Here is a 19229-nt window from a genome sequence, read left to right as displayed (position 1 = left end):
AAGAACTGCACACATTTCAATTCTGAGTATATTTCTTATCTTTTGCAGGGTTTCCTATTTAAATTTAAGTATTTCACTAGAAATTTGTTTTTTTTTTTTCAATTTTTTTTTTAAACCTTTGGCCCTTGTGGAGTTCCTTTAATAGCATTAGAACAGTTTGTTTGTACATATGCCTATATACATGTATCATATTTATGCTAAAATTGTTAGAGGAAATCACCGGGTATTGTTAATAAATCAGGGGAAAACAAAATATAAAATTTACGCCATGTACCTTGTAGACATCACACATTTTTGTGGTTTTCATTCTTTCCTGGTTACAATTGTTCAATCAACAACAACAGTACAATAATAGTGACGAAATAAAAATAATAATAATGAAAATAATAATAATAATGACCAGGGTAAAAAAAGACATACAAAAACCAAATAAATAGATGATAACAAATGACATGCAGATATATACTGAAAATTAAATGACACAAATTAAAACGGTTATAAATGTAAATGATATGTATTCTTTGAAAGTACTTTTATACGGCTTCTTCTTATACTTCTAATACTGGAACAACTGACAATAAAAAACTCGACCGTCATAACTACGTTACTCAATCCGAACAGTTGCCAAAGAAGAATCTGGACATCTTAACTATGGTGACCATTAAACCCAACTATTGATATAAAATAGAATGTGTTAATTTTGCTGACCCTTAAATCGTACAGTAGACACCAAAGAATCTGATCATCTTATCTCTGTTGGCACTTATGCCGTACAATTGGCATTAAATGATAGGCATCTTAACCCTATTTACACTAAAGCCGTTCAATACACTAAAGCCGTTCAATTGGCATTAAATGATATGTCATCTTAACTCTGTTTACAATAAATCCGTTCAATTGACATTAAATGATAGGTCATCTTAACTCTATTTACACTAAAGCCGTTCAATTGACATTAACTGATAGGTCATCTTAACTCTATTTACACTAAAGCCGTTCAATTGACATTAAATAATAGGTCATCTTAACTCTGTTTACACTAAAGCCGTTCAATTGACATTAAATGATAGGTCATCTTAACTCTGTTTACACTAAAGCCGTTCAATTGACATTAAATGATAAGTCATCTTAACTCCATTTACACTAAAGCTGTTCAATTGACATTAAATGATATGTCATCTTAACTCTGTTTACAATAAAGCCGTTCAATTGACATTAAATGATATGTCATCTTACTTCTGTTTACAATAAAGCCGTTCAATTGACATCGAATGATTGGTCCTCTTAACTATGTTTACACTAAAGCCGTACAATTGACATTAAATGAAAGGTCATCTTAACTCTGCTTACAATAAAGCCGTTCAATTGACATTGAATGATTTGTCATCTTAACTATGTTTACACTAAAGCCGTACAATTGACATTAAATGATAGGTCATCTTAACTCTGTTTACAATAAAGCCGTTCAATTGACATTAAATGATTGGTCATCTTAACTCTGTTTACAATAAAGCCGTACAATTGACATTAAATGATAGGTCATCTTAACTCTGCTTACACTAAAGCCGTAGAATTGACATTAAATGATAGGTCATCTTAACTCTGCTTACACTAAAGCCGTAGAATTGACATTAAATGATTGGTCATTTTAACTCTGTTTACAATAAAGCCGTTCAATTGACATTAAATGATTGGTCATCTTAACTCTGTTTACACTAAAGCCGTAGAATTGACATTAAATGATTGGTCATTTTAACTCTGTTTACAATAAAGCCGTAGAATTGACATTAAATGATTGGTCATTTTAACTCTGCTTACACTAAAGCCGAACAGTTGACATTAAATGTTTGGTCATTTTAACTCTTTTTACACTAATTAATGCCGAACAGTTGATATTAAATGATCGGTTATCTTAACTCTGCTTACACTTAATCCATACAGTTGATATTAAATGATTGGCCATATTAACTCCGCTTACACTAAAGCCATACAGTTTATATTAAATAATTAGTATTTTTAACTCTGCTTACACTTAAGCCGGACAGTTAACGTAAAAAATCCGTTAAAACTCAAAACCAAACAACTGGGGTGGGTTTCATAAAGAATCTTAGGACCGATTTTAGTAGTAAGTGCAAAACTGGCATAAAAATGCGTTTCAAGAAAAGTCCTAAGTGCAAACTTAAGACTAAAGTTATGACTATTCCTATGGGTGCTTCTGAGCACTCCTAAGTTTTGTCTTAAGTATAAAAACACGTGCGGAAACAAATATGGCGGCACTGGCTGTTTTGTTTGATGAAAGACGTGCTTTAAGGCGTGAACGTGTCTTTCGGGACCGTTCACAGGCCCTAGACGTATATACGGACAAAGAACTTTTGTCTAGATATAGATTTCCTAGGAATGAAATTATAAGATTGACTAATTTAATTGAGGAGGATATCAAAATGCCCACAATGAGAGGCAAAAGTATTCCTCCCCATATACAGGTATATCTTTTTAACGGTCTGTTACTTATTTTTTATTTTACAGGCTACTTTTGGTGTTGTACATCCTTAGTAACGGTTACCGAGATGTAATACAGTACACCGCTCTTCAATGGAGATTGGTTACTTCCGCAAGTTCCCGTATGAAATTTGACGGAATTTGACAGCTGATCTTGTTCAAATCATATCCAATTTTGCTGAAGATTGGTACATTTTTGTCTTCGAGGAAGCAATTGTTGTTTATTTAGTCACTAATAATGGATATCATTGATGAAGATGTCATTTAAGAATAAAAAATGAATGCAACAAAGACCATGAACCGGAACCGAGGTATTACTTTCTATCCATCATAGTTGTTACATGCATTAATAATAAAACTAATATATGCCTAATAATGTTGAACAATATCGAGGTTTTTAATGTGTTTCTGAATTTATTGAATTATGTTGTAAAACAATGCTGGGATACGTATTACTTTATGTCATCTACATGAGGGAACACGACACCACAATCCCCCCAGACACTTCATCCCTCATACATAGTTTGGGGGACGTTATCAGTATAATATTGACAAATGTATAAACAGAACTGTTAAAATTATATTCTGTAAGTTTGATACAGAGAACATTTTTTTCAAAAATATACCCACAGAAAACATTAATATTATCATTTCTTAAATTTGATAACTTTTAGGTTGATAATCTAAATTTAAAGTGGTGCAAATCGTTAGCAAATTGGGGTGAATGGTCAAGAATTTGGAATAGCCTATGAAGTGTGGTGGAATCTTTTAACTTTTTAATGACATGTGTTTTTTATCCTTCTAGTTACCAAAATGCAGTTTGCTGAACAACCCATACCTTTTTGGTTGACTTAACCATGATGAACAACCCAGCTTATGTATAGGACAATATCCAGCATGTGTCATAGCCAAGGTAGTATTCTATGCTTCCAAGAATAAATTGTTAGGTTTTATGTCTTGACATTGCAGACGTCATATTTAAGGCAACTACCTGAATCACTCATTTTTAATGACAATATATATTCACATTGTGACCTCTATTTAACATGTTGATTAAAGGGTCTCACCTGAGGTTTAAAAGCCTAAAAACATAACATTTGAATTTCATACATAAATGAGCTAGGGCACTTTCAACAGAATTATATGCAAAAATAGTTAAGAAATATACTTTGAAATAAATTGAAAATCGTATTTTTATGCTTTTTTCAGCCAGTTTTGAGTGAAAGTTTTTAAACACTTTTCATTTTGTGTCATTTTTTACAATTTGAAAAATTATTGTGGAAAAACAAAGTGCGCAAATGATCTGATATTTAGAACAAAGATTAGAGGTCTAAACCTACATCAAATGGTACATTTATCTGGAACAAATATTTTCTTTCCCATCAAAAAACCTCAGTGGAGTCCCTTTAAGAAATAATGTATCCCAAACTGTGATTCTGTCAATAGGTAAAATCACCAAAATTGGATATATTATTTCAATTCTAACCCGACATCAAAAAATAAATGCTGTTTCTGTACCTATTTTCAGTGCGTCACATTTTTAAATGGTAATGTCACATGTATAATGACTACGTCACATGTCTAAATTTAGAATGTCAACAGTGATTTTGTTGCATAATAACACACACTTTAGGTTTTTCTTTGTTCAATAGGGTAAAATCCGGGTTTTGTTAGAATTTAAATTTACAAAGAGACAGTCAATCAATTTTCATTATTTTCTAATAATCAAAATTGAGCATATTGTAACTAAATGTCATATTCACAGTTTTAAGTTTTAGTAAACAATTATTTATATATTTTTTCTAAATTGTATTATATCCAAGACAGTGCTGTATACTTGATCAAGTTTTTTGTCTACATTTCCTTTAAAATAAAATGATATTAGGCAATCTGTTTTATATTTAATGTAAAACAAAATTCAACTCTGATATGATCATTAGGTCATTGTCATTTAGTATAAAGATAATTTTTGAAATAAAAAAATCCAAACTACCCCACTTAAAAAAAGAAGAAAAAAACAACCTTTAACTCCCTTTGCATTGCATAGGTTCTCATGATTTATTTAAAAAAAAAAAAAAAAATGTCCCAAAATGATGCTCTAAGTCCTGTCGTTAAAAATACTAGTTCAATAATACCTTTTATCACACACCCGTGCCGATTTTGCGACTCCGTAAATATGGTATTGCACGGCCGTGCATATATTTTGACGTGACGTCATTAGCGTTATACAAACATAGTGTAAAGACGCATTTCACTTTAAGCGGTCTTTATTTTGGGTATGTGATAAATAGAATATAAAATTCGTGTAAGTTCATTACTAAATTTATTGCACTCGTTGGATAAAATAATATTATGCTCGCCAGAGGCTCGCATAATATAATTTTATTCAACTCGTGCAATAAATTCAGTATTGAACTTACACTCATTCAATATCCTCTATTTACTGTATGTTTTAATGCATCTCTGCCTAATATTGGTGAAATCTTAAATAAATATTGGGATATATTACTTTTGTCTGATAAGGTAAGCGTTAAAAATATACATACCATGTTCAAACCTATTTTAGCATATAGACGTCCTAAAAACATTCGAGATTATCTTATGAGAAGTGCTTTACTTGATCGCACATTTTTATCTAGCCAATGTTTACGAAGTAGATGTTCACATTGTAACAATATAATTGTTGGTTCCCAATTTAATAGCAGCATAACAGGTAGTTCTTTTGATTTACACAATGATGTTAATTGTACTACGCGTAATGTAATTTACCTCATTACATGTAAAGGCTGTAAAAAGCAATACGTTGGTCAGACTAATCAAAATGTATCATGCAGAATGAATAAACATAGATTTGATATAAGAAATTGTGACGTTAATCCAGTTTCACATGTTGCGATCCATTTCGGATCAAACGATAATAAGTGTTCATTGTCAGATTTTTCATTTTTACCTATAGAAATTATAGACAACAACATGGACCGGTTATGTAAAGAATCTTTTTGGATCCATAAATTAAATACTATGATTCCAAATGGACTAAATAATAAAGTATTGTTTGATTTATAATAGGTTACATGAATATTAATATGTTTGTCTATTATCTTATTTTTATTAACACTGTCTAATAGACATCTGTATCACTGTTGATCCATTTTAATTCATGTACCAGCTTTATTAATAGCATAAATATTTGTTTCTACATGTTATCATAGTTTTGCCGCTAAACGCCATAACGTTTTTCGCGCGTTTAACGCGTGTTCCGTTATGACGTCGCTTCCGGTAATTTTATTATGTTTTGCACTGATGAAGGCATATAGCCGAAACGTTTGCAATTAAATTAAATTACTAAATGTTCGTGTTTGTGTGGCTTGTCTGATCATGATTTATTTTGTAATTTATTTCAACAGTTCTTTGATGAGAGATGCTGCTGCTTATGAATGTAATGGCAAAGACAGATTTGAAGTACAGGATACAGTGCAACAAACAGTCAAAAGTTACCTTACCAGATTTGTGGAAACACTAAACATAGGATTGTGAAGAACATTTTAATATTATTTGACAATCCGAGTATAACATTCACAGTAGATATGTGATTTCAAAGAAAGTGCTCAAATTCTGTTGTATTTGATAACTTCATATTATGGAGATAATGAATTTGCGCAAGACATTAGAATGTGTTTTGTACATTCTATCAATCATGGTCCATCAAAATGAACATTACTTATTTAAATGGCTTACAAATTGAACAATACTGTTATATCTTTATAAACTGATTTTTGTTTTGAATTTTTACATCTATTATTTTTTGAAACCTGTTCTATAATTATAGAACAGTTTTCAAAAAATAATAGATGTAAAAATTCAAAACAAAAATCAGTTAATAAAGGTATACAGTGCATCTGTATTTAAACGTAACCCACGCCTGTAACATGTAAAGCTCTTAAATGGCTGTTCAAAGGCCAATGAACTCACACCTATAACATTTATTTGATTAACTTAATACCAGTTACTCAATATTGTTTCAAGGTACATAAATGCAGTTATACGGTGGCCTGGCAGTACCCATGACGCTTTTATATTAGCAAATTCAACACTGCCAGGCATATTTGAATCAACGAACAATGGATGGCTGTTAGGGGACTCCGGCTATCCATTGAAGAAATGGTTGATAACACCGCTACTGAATGTGAATACCGAACAGGAGAGGCGTTTCAATGAAGCGCACATGGCAACAAGGTGCCTTATTGAAAGGTCTTTTGCACTTTTGAAAGCTTGCTTCAGGTAAATTTCACTTTATCTACATGGCATGTTCTTGTGATAAAAACAGTTATAAATAAAGAAAAAAAGAATTATCATTTTTACATTCAAGGTTATTATGACCTTGACCTTTGACCTAATGACATCAAAATCAGTAGTGGTCTTCTACTAGTATTGAGAAATTAAAATATGAATCACCAAGACTTCATACTTCAAGATAATAAGAAGTATAGAAGATAATGAGTGGAAACAATTCTAACATTAAAGGTCCATTGACCTAAAGACCCTAAAATCAATAGGGGTCATCTACTTGTCATGACCTATCAATATGTAAAATATAAATACTAAGTGATAAAAACTTTTCAAGATATTGAGCGAAAACCGTTTTGACATTAATGGCCCCTATGACAGTATGTGAAATATGAAAACTTTGTGATAAATAGTTTTTAAGATAATCAGCAAAAAGCATGTGATCTACCAACGGACAGACAAGACCGACTGTCATTAGCAAAACAATATACCACCTCTTCTTTGATGGTGGGCATATAAAAATCATTCACTTGCTATAAACTGATATATATTATCTACAAATGTGAAACTGTAATAATAAAATTATTCAAATTTCGTTGAAAAATGACTATATTTTTTGCATGATACATTTTGCAGATGTCTTCACAAAACTGGAGGTACACTTCCATACAGACCAAACAAGTGTGTTAAAATTATAGAGTCATGTTTCAAACTGCACAATATGGCGCTGGACTTAAATCTTCCAAATCCTAATACTGACAACAATCAAGAAATCGTACAGAATTGTAGCAGGGATGCGTTTTCAACAATTTCCAAGAAGTTACTCATTGGCCATAGGCGGAATACTCAAAATCAGTCACATGACACTCAAAATGATTTGATAACATAGGCAATTTTGTTTCCATATATAGTAGCAAGTGTATTAAAGCTGCACACCTCCACATGAGCCAAATATTTTAAGAAATTCAATCTTTAGAAAAATGTATTAAGGTCTTAAGAAAGGTAAAAAGATTCATTCATATTTTTTGAATAAAAATAAATAATATCATCGCCATTTAAGGTTGATAGTCTAATTTTTTTTCAGTTAAAGACTTCTTGTACTTAATGAAAAATTTGACTTCCAGTGGGGAAAGCAGATTTTAATAGTAAAGTTAATATTAAAAACATTTCATTTAAACTTGTATTTAAGCATAAAAGAAGAAGAAAATTTGTTTGTTTGTTTGTTTACTAAGATGCTATTTTATTTCATCTTGTGAACTATAAAAAACAGTGTTCTATGGCACTTGTGAGAGTACTGTTTTGAAAGCTCACTCAATGAATTAAAATTTATCTTACACACAAACAAACAAATATCCTCTATCTCTTGAAAATGTTTCAATACAGTCAAAATATATATATGGTGTTCAGATAGCTGGTGTCTATTTCCATGAAAGTGTTTGCACATTTTTTCCACTTCTGTAAGAACAATAGGGGATGAAAAATGTGTAAACACTTTCACTAACATTCAAGAAGAGTATTACTTAATAAGCTTTCAATTTGTTTATCACGCAAAATATGCAGCATTGACTCTACAGCTTCTGCAGTTCTCTTCTGGAAAGAAACACTCTCCTCCAGAAGCTGGACTTTTCTTTTCTTTAATTCCAAGGTCTCCCTTGCCAAGGCCAGCTTTTCCTCCTCAATTTCCAAGAAGCGCCCCTTCTGAACATCTTCAGCTGAGGTTAAAAATCCATAATTCAACAAGAAGTTTATTGCACAAATCAATTTAGTTCTAATAATTTGTCAATATACATTTCAAACTGATGTCTTACATTAAAATTGACTTTTGACCATTAAACTGCTAAAATGAACAGCCCTGTATGACTTTTGGCAAGATGTCTACAGTCTAAGATACGTCATATTAGACTAAATTCATCATGTTTCTCATTTAAAAGAGAAAAAATTTAAAATCACATGTTTCCAATAGGAAGTAATTTATCCTAAACACTTATTTTATCGCTAAATAAATAACAGTTTATAACAATAATGGCAATGAGTGTGACTTCTTGCACAGAAGAATGTAAATGAGCATTTGTTGTACTACATACATGGTAGAGTCATGATATCACTGATTGTTTCCTGTTACAAAAAATGTAATGCGCTAATACTATTTTGCTTAGACTTTAACTTTGCATGCATTACCTTTTCTGATACTGGTTTATTTAAAGAATGCAATAATTATACATTCAAATTTATATAATTGCGATAGATTATTAGAGAATAGAAGATAATTTATTTACAATACATGAGACAGAACAATACTTACTGCTACAAATACCCCGTCTCTTCTCCCTGCTCATGGTTTTTTCTGTAAATTGATAATTGAAACACATGTAATAGTTCTGTTAAATTTGGTCTAATTTTGTTACATTTTTAATATGATGTATGGTGACATCGACTTTCTTTTCCTAAAGAAGCAAAATTTACGCATGACAGCATTTATTTCTGCCTGTTATTCCATTTCGTTATGATTTTCTATTCATCCGCATTCAGATATAGTCCGGCTACTGTGAAAATTATATTTTATAAATTTCACTAGTGTTTTATCAGAATATTATCATCTGATATATTACAATAAAACACTGGAAAGCATGAAATAAACTTTTCAATTCAAATTTATAGGAAATAATTTAACATGCCATTTGAAAAAATAGCTATTTTGAAATAGGGCAATTAATGTGAGAATAAAGTACTGACAGTAGATTACATTTCCCATTATTAACTGAACATTTGTTTAAAAGAATATAACTTAAAACTTTGGTTAATTCATCTATACATTTTCCTATCATTTAATCAATGACTTCAAATCGGTTCATAACATTTTTTGTATTGATTTGTTGTGTAGTTATGTTTTACATAATCAATCCAATATGTTTAATTGTCTGTGATGTTCTACTCAAGTTCTGTACTTGTGTTTTGCCTAGCCAATTCAATATGTTTTAATGTTTATGAAGTTCTATTCAACAACATTTAAACAGCTTTTAACAAAGGAAGGGTGCAAAGAACCTAAGCTGAAGATTATACATTAGGAAAGATAAACAATTAAGCACTTATATAATTTAAGCTGATATATTATGTAATAATTGACTATGAGTACAAATACAATTCAAATGGATGATAATGACTTATATACACGTTTACAGTCTCACCTTTGGAGGAAGAGCTTCTTGCACTAACCTGGTCCCCAACCAATGAATCTTAAAAGTAGAAACCAATACAAACATCTTCATTTTGTTCCTATGGAATCATAAGAAAACCAGCAACATGTAGTTAAAATATGTCAATCAAACATGTATATAGCATCAATTTTTCTAAAATGCCTCACACTTTCATAAGATGATGTTCCAAGCTTGAGGTAAAACTTATGAATGACTGTTTACAGAGACAACAAATGTACAATATAAACCTTAAATATAAGCATATGGTCCAAATTTGAATAGCTTGACATCAAATAACAAGAAAGAAGCTCAAAAGTTAAATCTCTATGTAAGCTGATATCAAAGTTTAATGTTACCTCTAAAAGCAGTTGATGTAATCTAGATTTCAAATTAGATGATAAGGTCAAAATCTAGGTCAGCAGATCAACATCTTATACTGTGGACATGGTATAAACACTAACAGCCTAAAGTTATGATCGAGGTTAAAGTTTGTAGACATCAATGGCAATGGCGATCTTACTATTGCCAATCTGACTGTGACAATAGCTCAATTATTTAAGAAACCACACAAATACTATTAAATACCTTTAACCTTGGTATTACTGTCAACTTCTTCCTCTCTGCCTTCTTCTACGGTAACGTTAACTGAAATGTTGAATATAATAAAGCAGACATTCAATGAGAGTAGGTTTAATACTGAATTTATTTAATTAAAAAGAAGAATAATTTGATCATCTAAACTCAGATTATCATAAAACGAAATACTTGACAATGAAGAATATGTTTATCTTCCATTAAAACGAAACACTTATTCTTGACATATAAGACTCTGATCATCTTAATTCTGCTTACACCAAAACGAAATACTGGACAAAAAGTTATCATTTTAAATCTGCTTACCCTCAAAAGAAACACTTGACATTTAAGAATTTGCTCATGTTAACTCTGATGATCATAAACCAAACAGTTGACAATAAAAAAATCCAGTCATGCTTACTATTGTTAGACAAAGTAGAGGAGAACAACTTGATTTTTTAACTTTTTTACTAGTACTAGTCTTCTTTTATAACATGGGTGCTTTATCTGTTTTATAAATGCATTTCAACGTGACATGTTTTTTTGTAACATGTCCCTTCTATTTGTGAGTCCGAAGGAACAAGTGACGCTAAAAACTACCAAAGTAATGTCAAGATGATAAGGAAAATGATGAAGAATATCAAAATATTACGTAGAAAATAATGATAATGATCTTTTCTGCAAATCATATTGTAATCTCCCCCAATGATCTGTTCCTTTATAGCTTCAATCAATGTCTGTTTCGAATCTGAAAATGAAAAAAGAAAAAAAATAGGTTAAAGACATTTTACTCCAAAGAATGACATAAATATTGAATAAAGTCCAAATTACATCATATTGGTCCTAAGTTATCTTGAAAACATTAGGACAGCATAAAGCGTGATTAATTGACACCAGTCGCAGTTTTGACATTTATTAAGATTTCGTCCCTGTCATGCCATATTAACATCTAAAAGGCCTTTTAGATTTTATTTATATGATACATGTTTCATGATAATATCCATATAGCATGAATGATGTACAGTATTACCGTTAATAAATCCTTTGCGATTTCATCTAAATATTACCTTGACAACATCTATAAAGCCTTTTACAAAGAGCTAGGTTCACTAACCAATATTTTGGCAAAAAATAATTTGATGCAAAGTTCTTTTTTTTAAGTTTTATTTATAAGTTCAATCCTTAAACTGTTCAAAACATATAAATTTATAGGCATATGTTTACATTTAGTATGATTTATGTTCTATGGAAATACCCCTATTTCCAGCAAAATTAGGAAAATTCACGTATTTTTGGTGTTTTAAATGAAAATTAAAGTATCAGCACAGTCCAGCCCCAACAAAACCATTACACAATTGTTTTGTAATGCATCGAAAGCTTTAACTATAACAATTTAAAGTTGGGGCTTGCCTGTGCTCTATTCCAAAATTAGATTTTTACCTAATATCTTAACGTCATTTTCTGACATTTATTTCATTAAATGCAAACCATGGAGCATGTATACTGCACTCAAGATTATCAATTTTTGTTCTAAAATGTTGAAATATGATTCATAACATATATTTTAATAAATGTTTGTAGGAAAATCATTTCTAGTAAATTAATGGCACTTTCACTAAAATGAGTACGATTAAGTTTTTGTACGAGTTCGACCGGTTTCCACTGAAACAGTTGTTAACAAAACTCTGACAGGTTAAAAGAATTATATGTAAACGTTTATAAATAAATGCTGAAATTCTGTTTATGCCTTAAATATTTCATGCTTAGAATTAGCAAGGTGTTGTTATGTAATTTTATTGATTCATTGAAAGGAGTTATTCAGGCTATTTTATTGCTGAATACTTGATCTGGGTCCGGTTCTTTCGCCCTCACAAAAAGACAACAACAGCAACAACAAAAAAACTGTGGTCGTTTAAACACAGTAATTATGAGGTTTTCATGTCTTTTTAAAAGGAAGATTAGAAGAATACAATTAACTTTGTGACAATAAAATTATCGCAAGTCTCAAAACAATTTAAAGATGATGTGTGTACTGTAGAGTATTAATTTTAAACTCTATAATTCCACATCGTCTGCATTGATGTATATGTAAAACTACTTGTTAAATGATGTCATATCATCTTGGAATGTTGCATTAGCTAAGTGATAGCATGGAAGCCTCTAACCCAGGAGATTTGAGTTCAAATCTTGATCACGAACTCTTTTTTTCTTCTTTTTTTTTCATTTTCTTTTTCATAATCCATAAAATAGAAAGTGCTTTTTCAGTAAATAATATGTTATTTCATTAATGTATTTATTCCTTCAGATTTTTAGCATTTTAAGTCAGTGCTATCTCATAGTTAGTTATTAAGGTATTAAAGATTTGTTAGACTACAGTAGTTCAGCAAGAAGTTTGAAATCTTATTAATTTAGTATTATTCTTATTAAAAATATTCACAAGAAATTGACAAAGCAGGAAATATGTTAGGAGTCAACGGACGAATGTCTTCAGTAGACTTTCCCAGGATGAGAAAGAAGCATGGTATTAAGCTCTAGCTGTTTCAAAGAATAACTAGACAGTATTGATTTGTCCTTTTTCACAAAGGATCCTTCTATTTTGTGCATGACATTGTAGAGCATACATGTAAGCAGCCATAACTACATGAATTGGATTATCTACATGAATGACAAGCAGTGTTGCGTATTACTGCCTTTTTGTGGCTGGTGCACACATAGTTTGAATGCTTTCCGATGTCTCCACTGTTACATGGTATCTCGCATATGGACACCATGAGGATTAGTGAGACTCAGTCAGGAGTGAGAAATTGGGCTGATAATCTTGCTAATCATGAATTCATAGCCATTCATTACAGCATGAAAGAGAATCGTTAAAAGTAACAGTAATAGAGAAAATGCTAAACTAAATGTTTAATTGTAGGCTTCCTTATGATAAATGTTTAATTGACAATCATTATGTAGATGTAAGGGCATATTGGAATTATTTAACAAAATCTCACTTAGGGAACTTGTTCTATGTCACATTAATTATGGATACATTGTAAATAAATGTTTTCATGCCCCCGAAGGATGGCAAATTAAAATCGAACCGTCCATCTGTTGTCATTCCGTCAGTCATTCAGACTTTATACATATAGACAGTGGTGGTCGTGTCGCTCTGAAACTTCAGTATGCATGCAAGGATTTTAATTTTTCTTTTATATATGAAATGACCATAGATGTATGGTGTGTCGCGAACTCTGGTTTCTATGACTTAGGTCAAGGTCACAATGGGGGTTCAAACTTTGTCAATTTTGATGTTAACATACATGAAGGCAGAGATGGTCGTGTCTGCTCTGAAACAAATATGCATGAAAGGGTTATATCTTTTATTTTACATATGAAATTATCATAAATGTATGATGTGTTGCCCTTAAGACTCGTGTTCTTGCGCCTTAGTTCAAGGTCACTGCTGGGGTTTAAACTTTTTCAATATTTATGTTATATACATATAAATGGTGGTTGTTTTGTCCGCTCTGTAACTTCCGTATACATGAAAGTCTCAATTTGCATTTAAAAATATAAAGTTACCATAGATGGACAATGTGTTGTGAACAAGACCTAGGTTTCTTTGTCTAACATATAGTTCACTGCTGGGGTTCGAACTTTGTCAATTTTTACCACCACACTTAACATGTTATATGTGGTTTATAACACTAGAATGCTTCGGGGGCATTTGTCACGTTCTGTGACAGCTCTTGTTTTTTTTCTCAGTTCTCATATCGTTATGGATCATTACATTACAATTGTAATAAAGGTCTGATTTCCATTATTATAAATAACACAAATCGTTTTCTGGATTTGGCTGTATCATAATTCATAAAAGAAAATAGTATCGAGTTTGAAGTTCAGTATCAAATATAACGTATACTCCAAAAGAGCATACAGTCAAACTTATTTTTACTTGACAAAAATTCTAACGCACTTTTATATCTATGAATTTACTAAATTTAGACGAAATTTTACACTATACATTGGAATAAGTCAACAACTACTAGTATTTACATACTATTTGCTTACATGTATATAGGTACTCAGTGTAAGTTTAGTTAAGTTAGACAGAAATACCTATCTGTTTTGTGTTATAATAATAATAATAATAATAATAATAATGATAATATATTATTATTATTATTATTATTATGTTCAACGTCCTTGTCCAAAGACTGACTAAAAAGGCCCTTGAAATTGCGATTGATTCTATACACCTTTTTTAAGCATAATAAAGGAAGTAGATAAATTAAACAAGCAAATTCGACATTTATTATTAAAAAATGAACAAACTTACAGTATTTATAAAAATAAAAATAAATACATTTAGTTAGGCGAAAAATAATATGCATGCACATTTTTATTTCTAAATATCCGAATTTGGAATATCCGAAACAAGCCCCATTTATCTTTTATATTAGTTTTGTGACACAATAGTCTAATTTTAACTAAACTATAATTTTGTTTACAAAATATAAGAAATATATTGCTATCTTTATGAAATTAATTCAGTCAAACACAAAAATTTATTAGTCTTGTATGAAAATTGTCGTCAAATTTGTGATTTAATTGAATTAAACAGGTGCTCCAATTATGACGCCATTATGTCGTCATAGTAACCAGACATGCCTTATAAATGTATATTTTGAAAACGTAACACATTGTTCTATACACCTTTAGGTTTTTATCAATATCTAAGATGGGGCCAATTTTGGTGCTTAGTGAACCTTACTCTTTAATATATATTATACCGTATTAACATCTATAAAATATTTCCAAGGGCATGGATATAATAGGGCATGGATATAATACAACTAGTGATGTAATTTTCGTTGCATTATGTATAATAGAACAAGAACACCTTTTATGTAATTTGCGTTTTGATTTTGAAGAAACGACAAATAATAAACACTTATATTCCATTTTTTCTGTCTCTAAAAGTATATTTCAACCATGCAAAATACCTTTCAAATTTATTATTAATCAATTAAAAATAAGTAGAAATTAATGATTTTTTTCGAAGCATGTTTATTTAAAGTAATGCTATTATCCTTCAGATAAAAAGTCATGAGTTAAGAAAGGCAACTTTGGCACTGACAAAGGTCACTCTGACATTACTCCATACGAAGCATTTAATTAATTATTTAATTAATTATTTGCGAAAATAACATACCGTCATAGAAAACAAAGTGAACAAGTTTGCTGATGTCTCCGAGTTTATCCTTCACTGCCTTTCTATTCATAATATCTTCCATTACTTCTACAAACTTTTCACACTGTCTGCTCATGTCCTCCCTTGTTATTCCAGAAAATGGAAGATTGCCCATTTCTTTGATATTATTGATTGCCGCACAATATTCACTCATAAAGCACACACTCTGAAAAAGTTCGCTGCATGTGTAAGATATTCAGACCGTATATACAAAGATACCTCGAAACTTGTGTTTTTCTTGTAGAAACAAACTTTTCAGTTTTAACTTGGTAAATATATAGATAATAAAGGCAATGCTCTGATCACTATATTGTGTAAACTGTATTGAACCGTAAACTATGTTTCGAAAACCTACAATTGCCGATTACATCTATCCGACTAAATGCAAAAATATAACATTTTGTTTGGCCAAAAAAAAAAAGCAATCAGAAAAAGAAAAATTTAGTGTTGTTTGATTTTAATCAAGACTGCTAGAATTATTAATAGACTGCTATAAAAAAGTATATATATAATAATAGTAGTGAAAGTAATAAGTAGTGGAAATCTAGATTATAAAAGATATTTACATTTTCAGTTTCTGGGTCGGTATATTTATACATGTGAATATAAAATGTACGATGCTGACCGGCCAACTCCTTTTCCACCACTTCACTTTTTCCAACATACTGTATTACTGGTGTCTCACTTCTAAAATTGAATCGCAAGGTGATGCTTCAACAGTACATATACAACAACAAACACGAGATGTAACATTTTAGATAACAGCAAATTATTTATATATTAAAAGCTAGATCAGATCACAAGTTCAAGCTTAACTGATTTACAAGAAAGTTAAAACTAATGCTTCAATTTATAATTAAAAAAGATAGAAAAAGAATATAAACGATCTTATGCTACTTCAATGTTCCAAGATCAAGTATATAATTATAAAAGGTCCAATCCGACACCTTAAATTGGAACTACTTGGATCAAATTTCTTAAGAGAAATCAATACAAAGGCCACTCTATGAAACGTATAAAAGGACCGAATATTTTGATTATTTTATGTATGGGACAAATATTTCAGTCGCCACTCAATATAACATTGTTTGTTTTATTACAGGAAAACATTAAAGTCGCCACTCAGTATAACATTGATTATTTTATGTATGGGACAAATATTTATGTCGCCATTCAATATATAACATTGTTTTATTACAGGAAAACATTCAAGTTGCCACCCAGTTTAACATTTATTGTTTTATTTACAGGAAAAATATTAAAGCCACTTAGTATAAAATGACCTACGTTTCATTGGCCTTTTCTGCAAGCTTTGGTTCTGTTTTACAAGATAGCGGCACTATGATAAACAACTTCTCAATGCAGTCACACATGACATCTTTACTTTTCATCAGTTTCACAATTCTATCACGTAAACCTTTATCATACAGAGTTCAAACGGTTTACACAATACATCTTACAATTATAAAATAAGTAATCAAATACACATCTGGTCAGGCATATCATTTGTGTTTGTAAATTACATGTAAACATATAAATGTATGTTTTATACGTAAATTTAGCCTGTGTTATTGCGCCTAATGTTACACATCTGATTACATTATGATCTCAGTGTATTTAGCCCAACATTCGAGAATAAGTTGTAATTCAAACATGCTGTTAGTCAGAACACATGATCATAAATCAGTTATAAATGGTGCATTTTGATGATGTTGATATACTCAAACAAATACTTTAATCTGTTAAAAGTGTTACCACATGTATAAAACAAGAATTCAAAAAAACCTTTTTTTTATTTTCATATCATTTAAAAATCTATAGAAATTTGCTGTTTTAAATATAGACCTTTTTCCATTGTGATTGACTGGTAATTAATATAATTTGATATACCTGCTTCCACTGTGATTGACAGGTAATTAATATAATTTGAAATACCCGGTTCCATTGTGATTGACAGGTACTTATAATGTAATTTGATATACCTTGTTTCATTGTGAATGACAGGTAATCAATGTAATAAAGTATACCTGGTTCCATTGTGATTGACAGGTAATTAATATAACATGCCCACGCTAGACCTGTTGCAACATCTCCACAGGGTATTTTGTCTTGCATCCTTACAGGCTGTCCTACGTTTTTAAGAAAGAAAATATGAGTCGTAAAGAGCAGGTAACGAAAAATACAACATGTTACACTCAGTAAATACAATCTGGCAGCGCTACCATTTGCTTTAGCATCAATTCGAATAATCAATATGTATTAAATATATATAAGATATGAAGAATATAAATTATCATCAACAAACAAAAACGTTTACCTTTCACAATTTGTAGTATGGCTTCAAGGTAATTATGGTCGGTCACACTGATCATTGTGACCCATCTAATCATTGCCGGGATTTCGCAAGGTTCAACTCCAACCAAAACAGGTAAAACGCTAACTGAATCATTTGTTATACTGTTGTCTAAACACGCTGCACATTTGAAAGCAGTTAGATTAGTCGAGTTAAATGTTGTTTTCGATACCACCAAAATGTACCACTTCGCTGGCTTTATTGTCAGCCCTGGTTCATTTCCTCCCTCATAATCCTTTACAACTTTAAAGTTGTTTTTAACTAATTCTTTTTCAATTTTATCTGCGTGAAGCAGATCGTTACTGCAATCAGGGTGGCATAGTATTGTGACATCGTTTTCAGGTTGCTTTGCATTAGGCGAAAGAAGTGTGTGTGGGGTGTGCTGCTTTTTTGAGTCCTATAATGTTAATATGAAGATTATGCAATAACTGTAAAAAACGTCATTATCACACATATAATTAATATCTATATGTTTATAAAACTTTGTATTCTTACTCCCTATACATGCACTTAAGCGACCAGCTGTAAGTACCTGTACGGCAGTACATTTAAAATCCTTCCATGTAAATCTTTAATGTAAAGTGTTATCAAGTAAATAGCCTAGACCTTCACGCATCGGCTAGTTATAGATTCGAATTGTCGCAAGAAGGTCGTAGTACAAAAATCGTAGACGTATATATTCAAAACAGTGTCACACCAAGAACTTGCTATAATTTTGATCGAGCTTTGTTCAAAAGTACAAATTTGTCATTCTTAGTAATTTTATAGAAATTATGTTTGCTTGTCGTTGAGTCACTACTGTATTCTTTAAGTCAATAGTCATGTACTCATATTATCCTATACCATTATCATTGTATAAGTAAGAGATAAGTACCAATAAGTTCTTCCCCTATCAAAATAAAATCTTTTTTTAAATTAGTGATATTGTGATATTGCTTTTAATTTGATCATTTACAAGTTATACGTGCTTAAACTATAAAAATTTAACCTTATTCTTAAACAATATATTATTATATCATAATCATTAATGTCACATAAATTGTAGATTTAAGCCCTACTAGGACCAAGACAATGCTCCGCA

General features: G+C 30.6%; 1 protein-coding gene across 1 annotated transcript; it reads right to left on the bottom strand.

The window, feature by feature from the left end:
* Window positions 1–8283: 8283 nt before the first annotated feature.
* LOC132752175 (uncharacterized) lies at window positions 8284–18545 on the bottom strand (the record flags this gene model as incomplete). The annotated part of the gene is made up of 10 exons (XM_060742469.1): window positions 8284–8498; window positions 9089–9130; window positions 9972–10019; window positions 10566–10625; window positions 11209–11304; window positions 15757–15961; window positions 16362–16482; window positions 17083–17212; window positions 17823–17924; window positions 18113–18545. Coding segments are annotated over 10 exons (1452 nt in total), but the record flags the coding sequence as incomplete, so codon positions are not given.
* Window positions 18546–19229: the final 684 nt, after the last annotated feature.

This window comes from Ruditapes philippinarum, unplaced genomic scaffold (genome assembly GCF_026571515.1).
Source record: "Ruditapes philippinarum isolate M1 unplaced genomic scaffold, ASM2657151v2 ctg9707_1_1_1_1, whole genome shotgun sequence".
NCBI lineage: Eukaryota > Metazoa > Mollusca > Bivalvia > Venerida > Veneridae > Ruditapes > Ruditapes philippinarum.
This window is presented reverse-complemented; position numbering and strand designations above follow the sequence as displayed.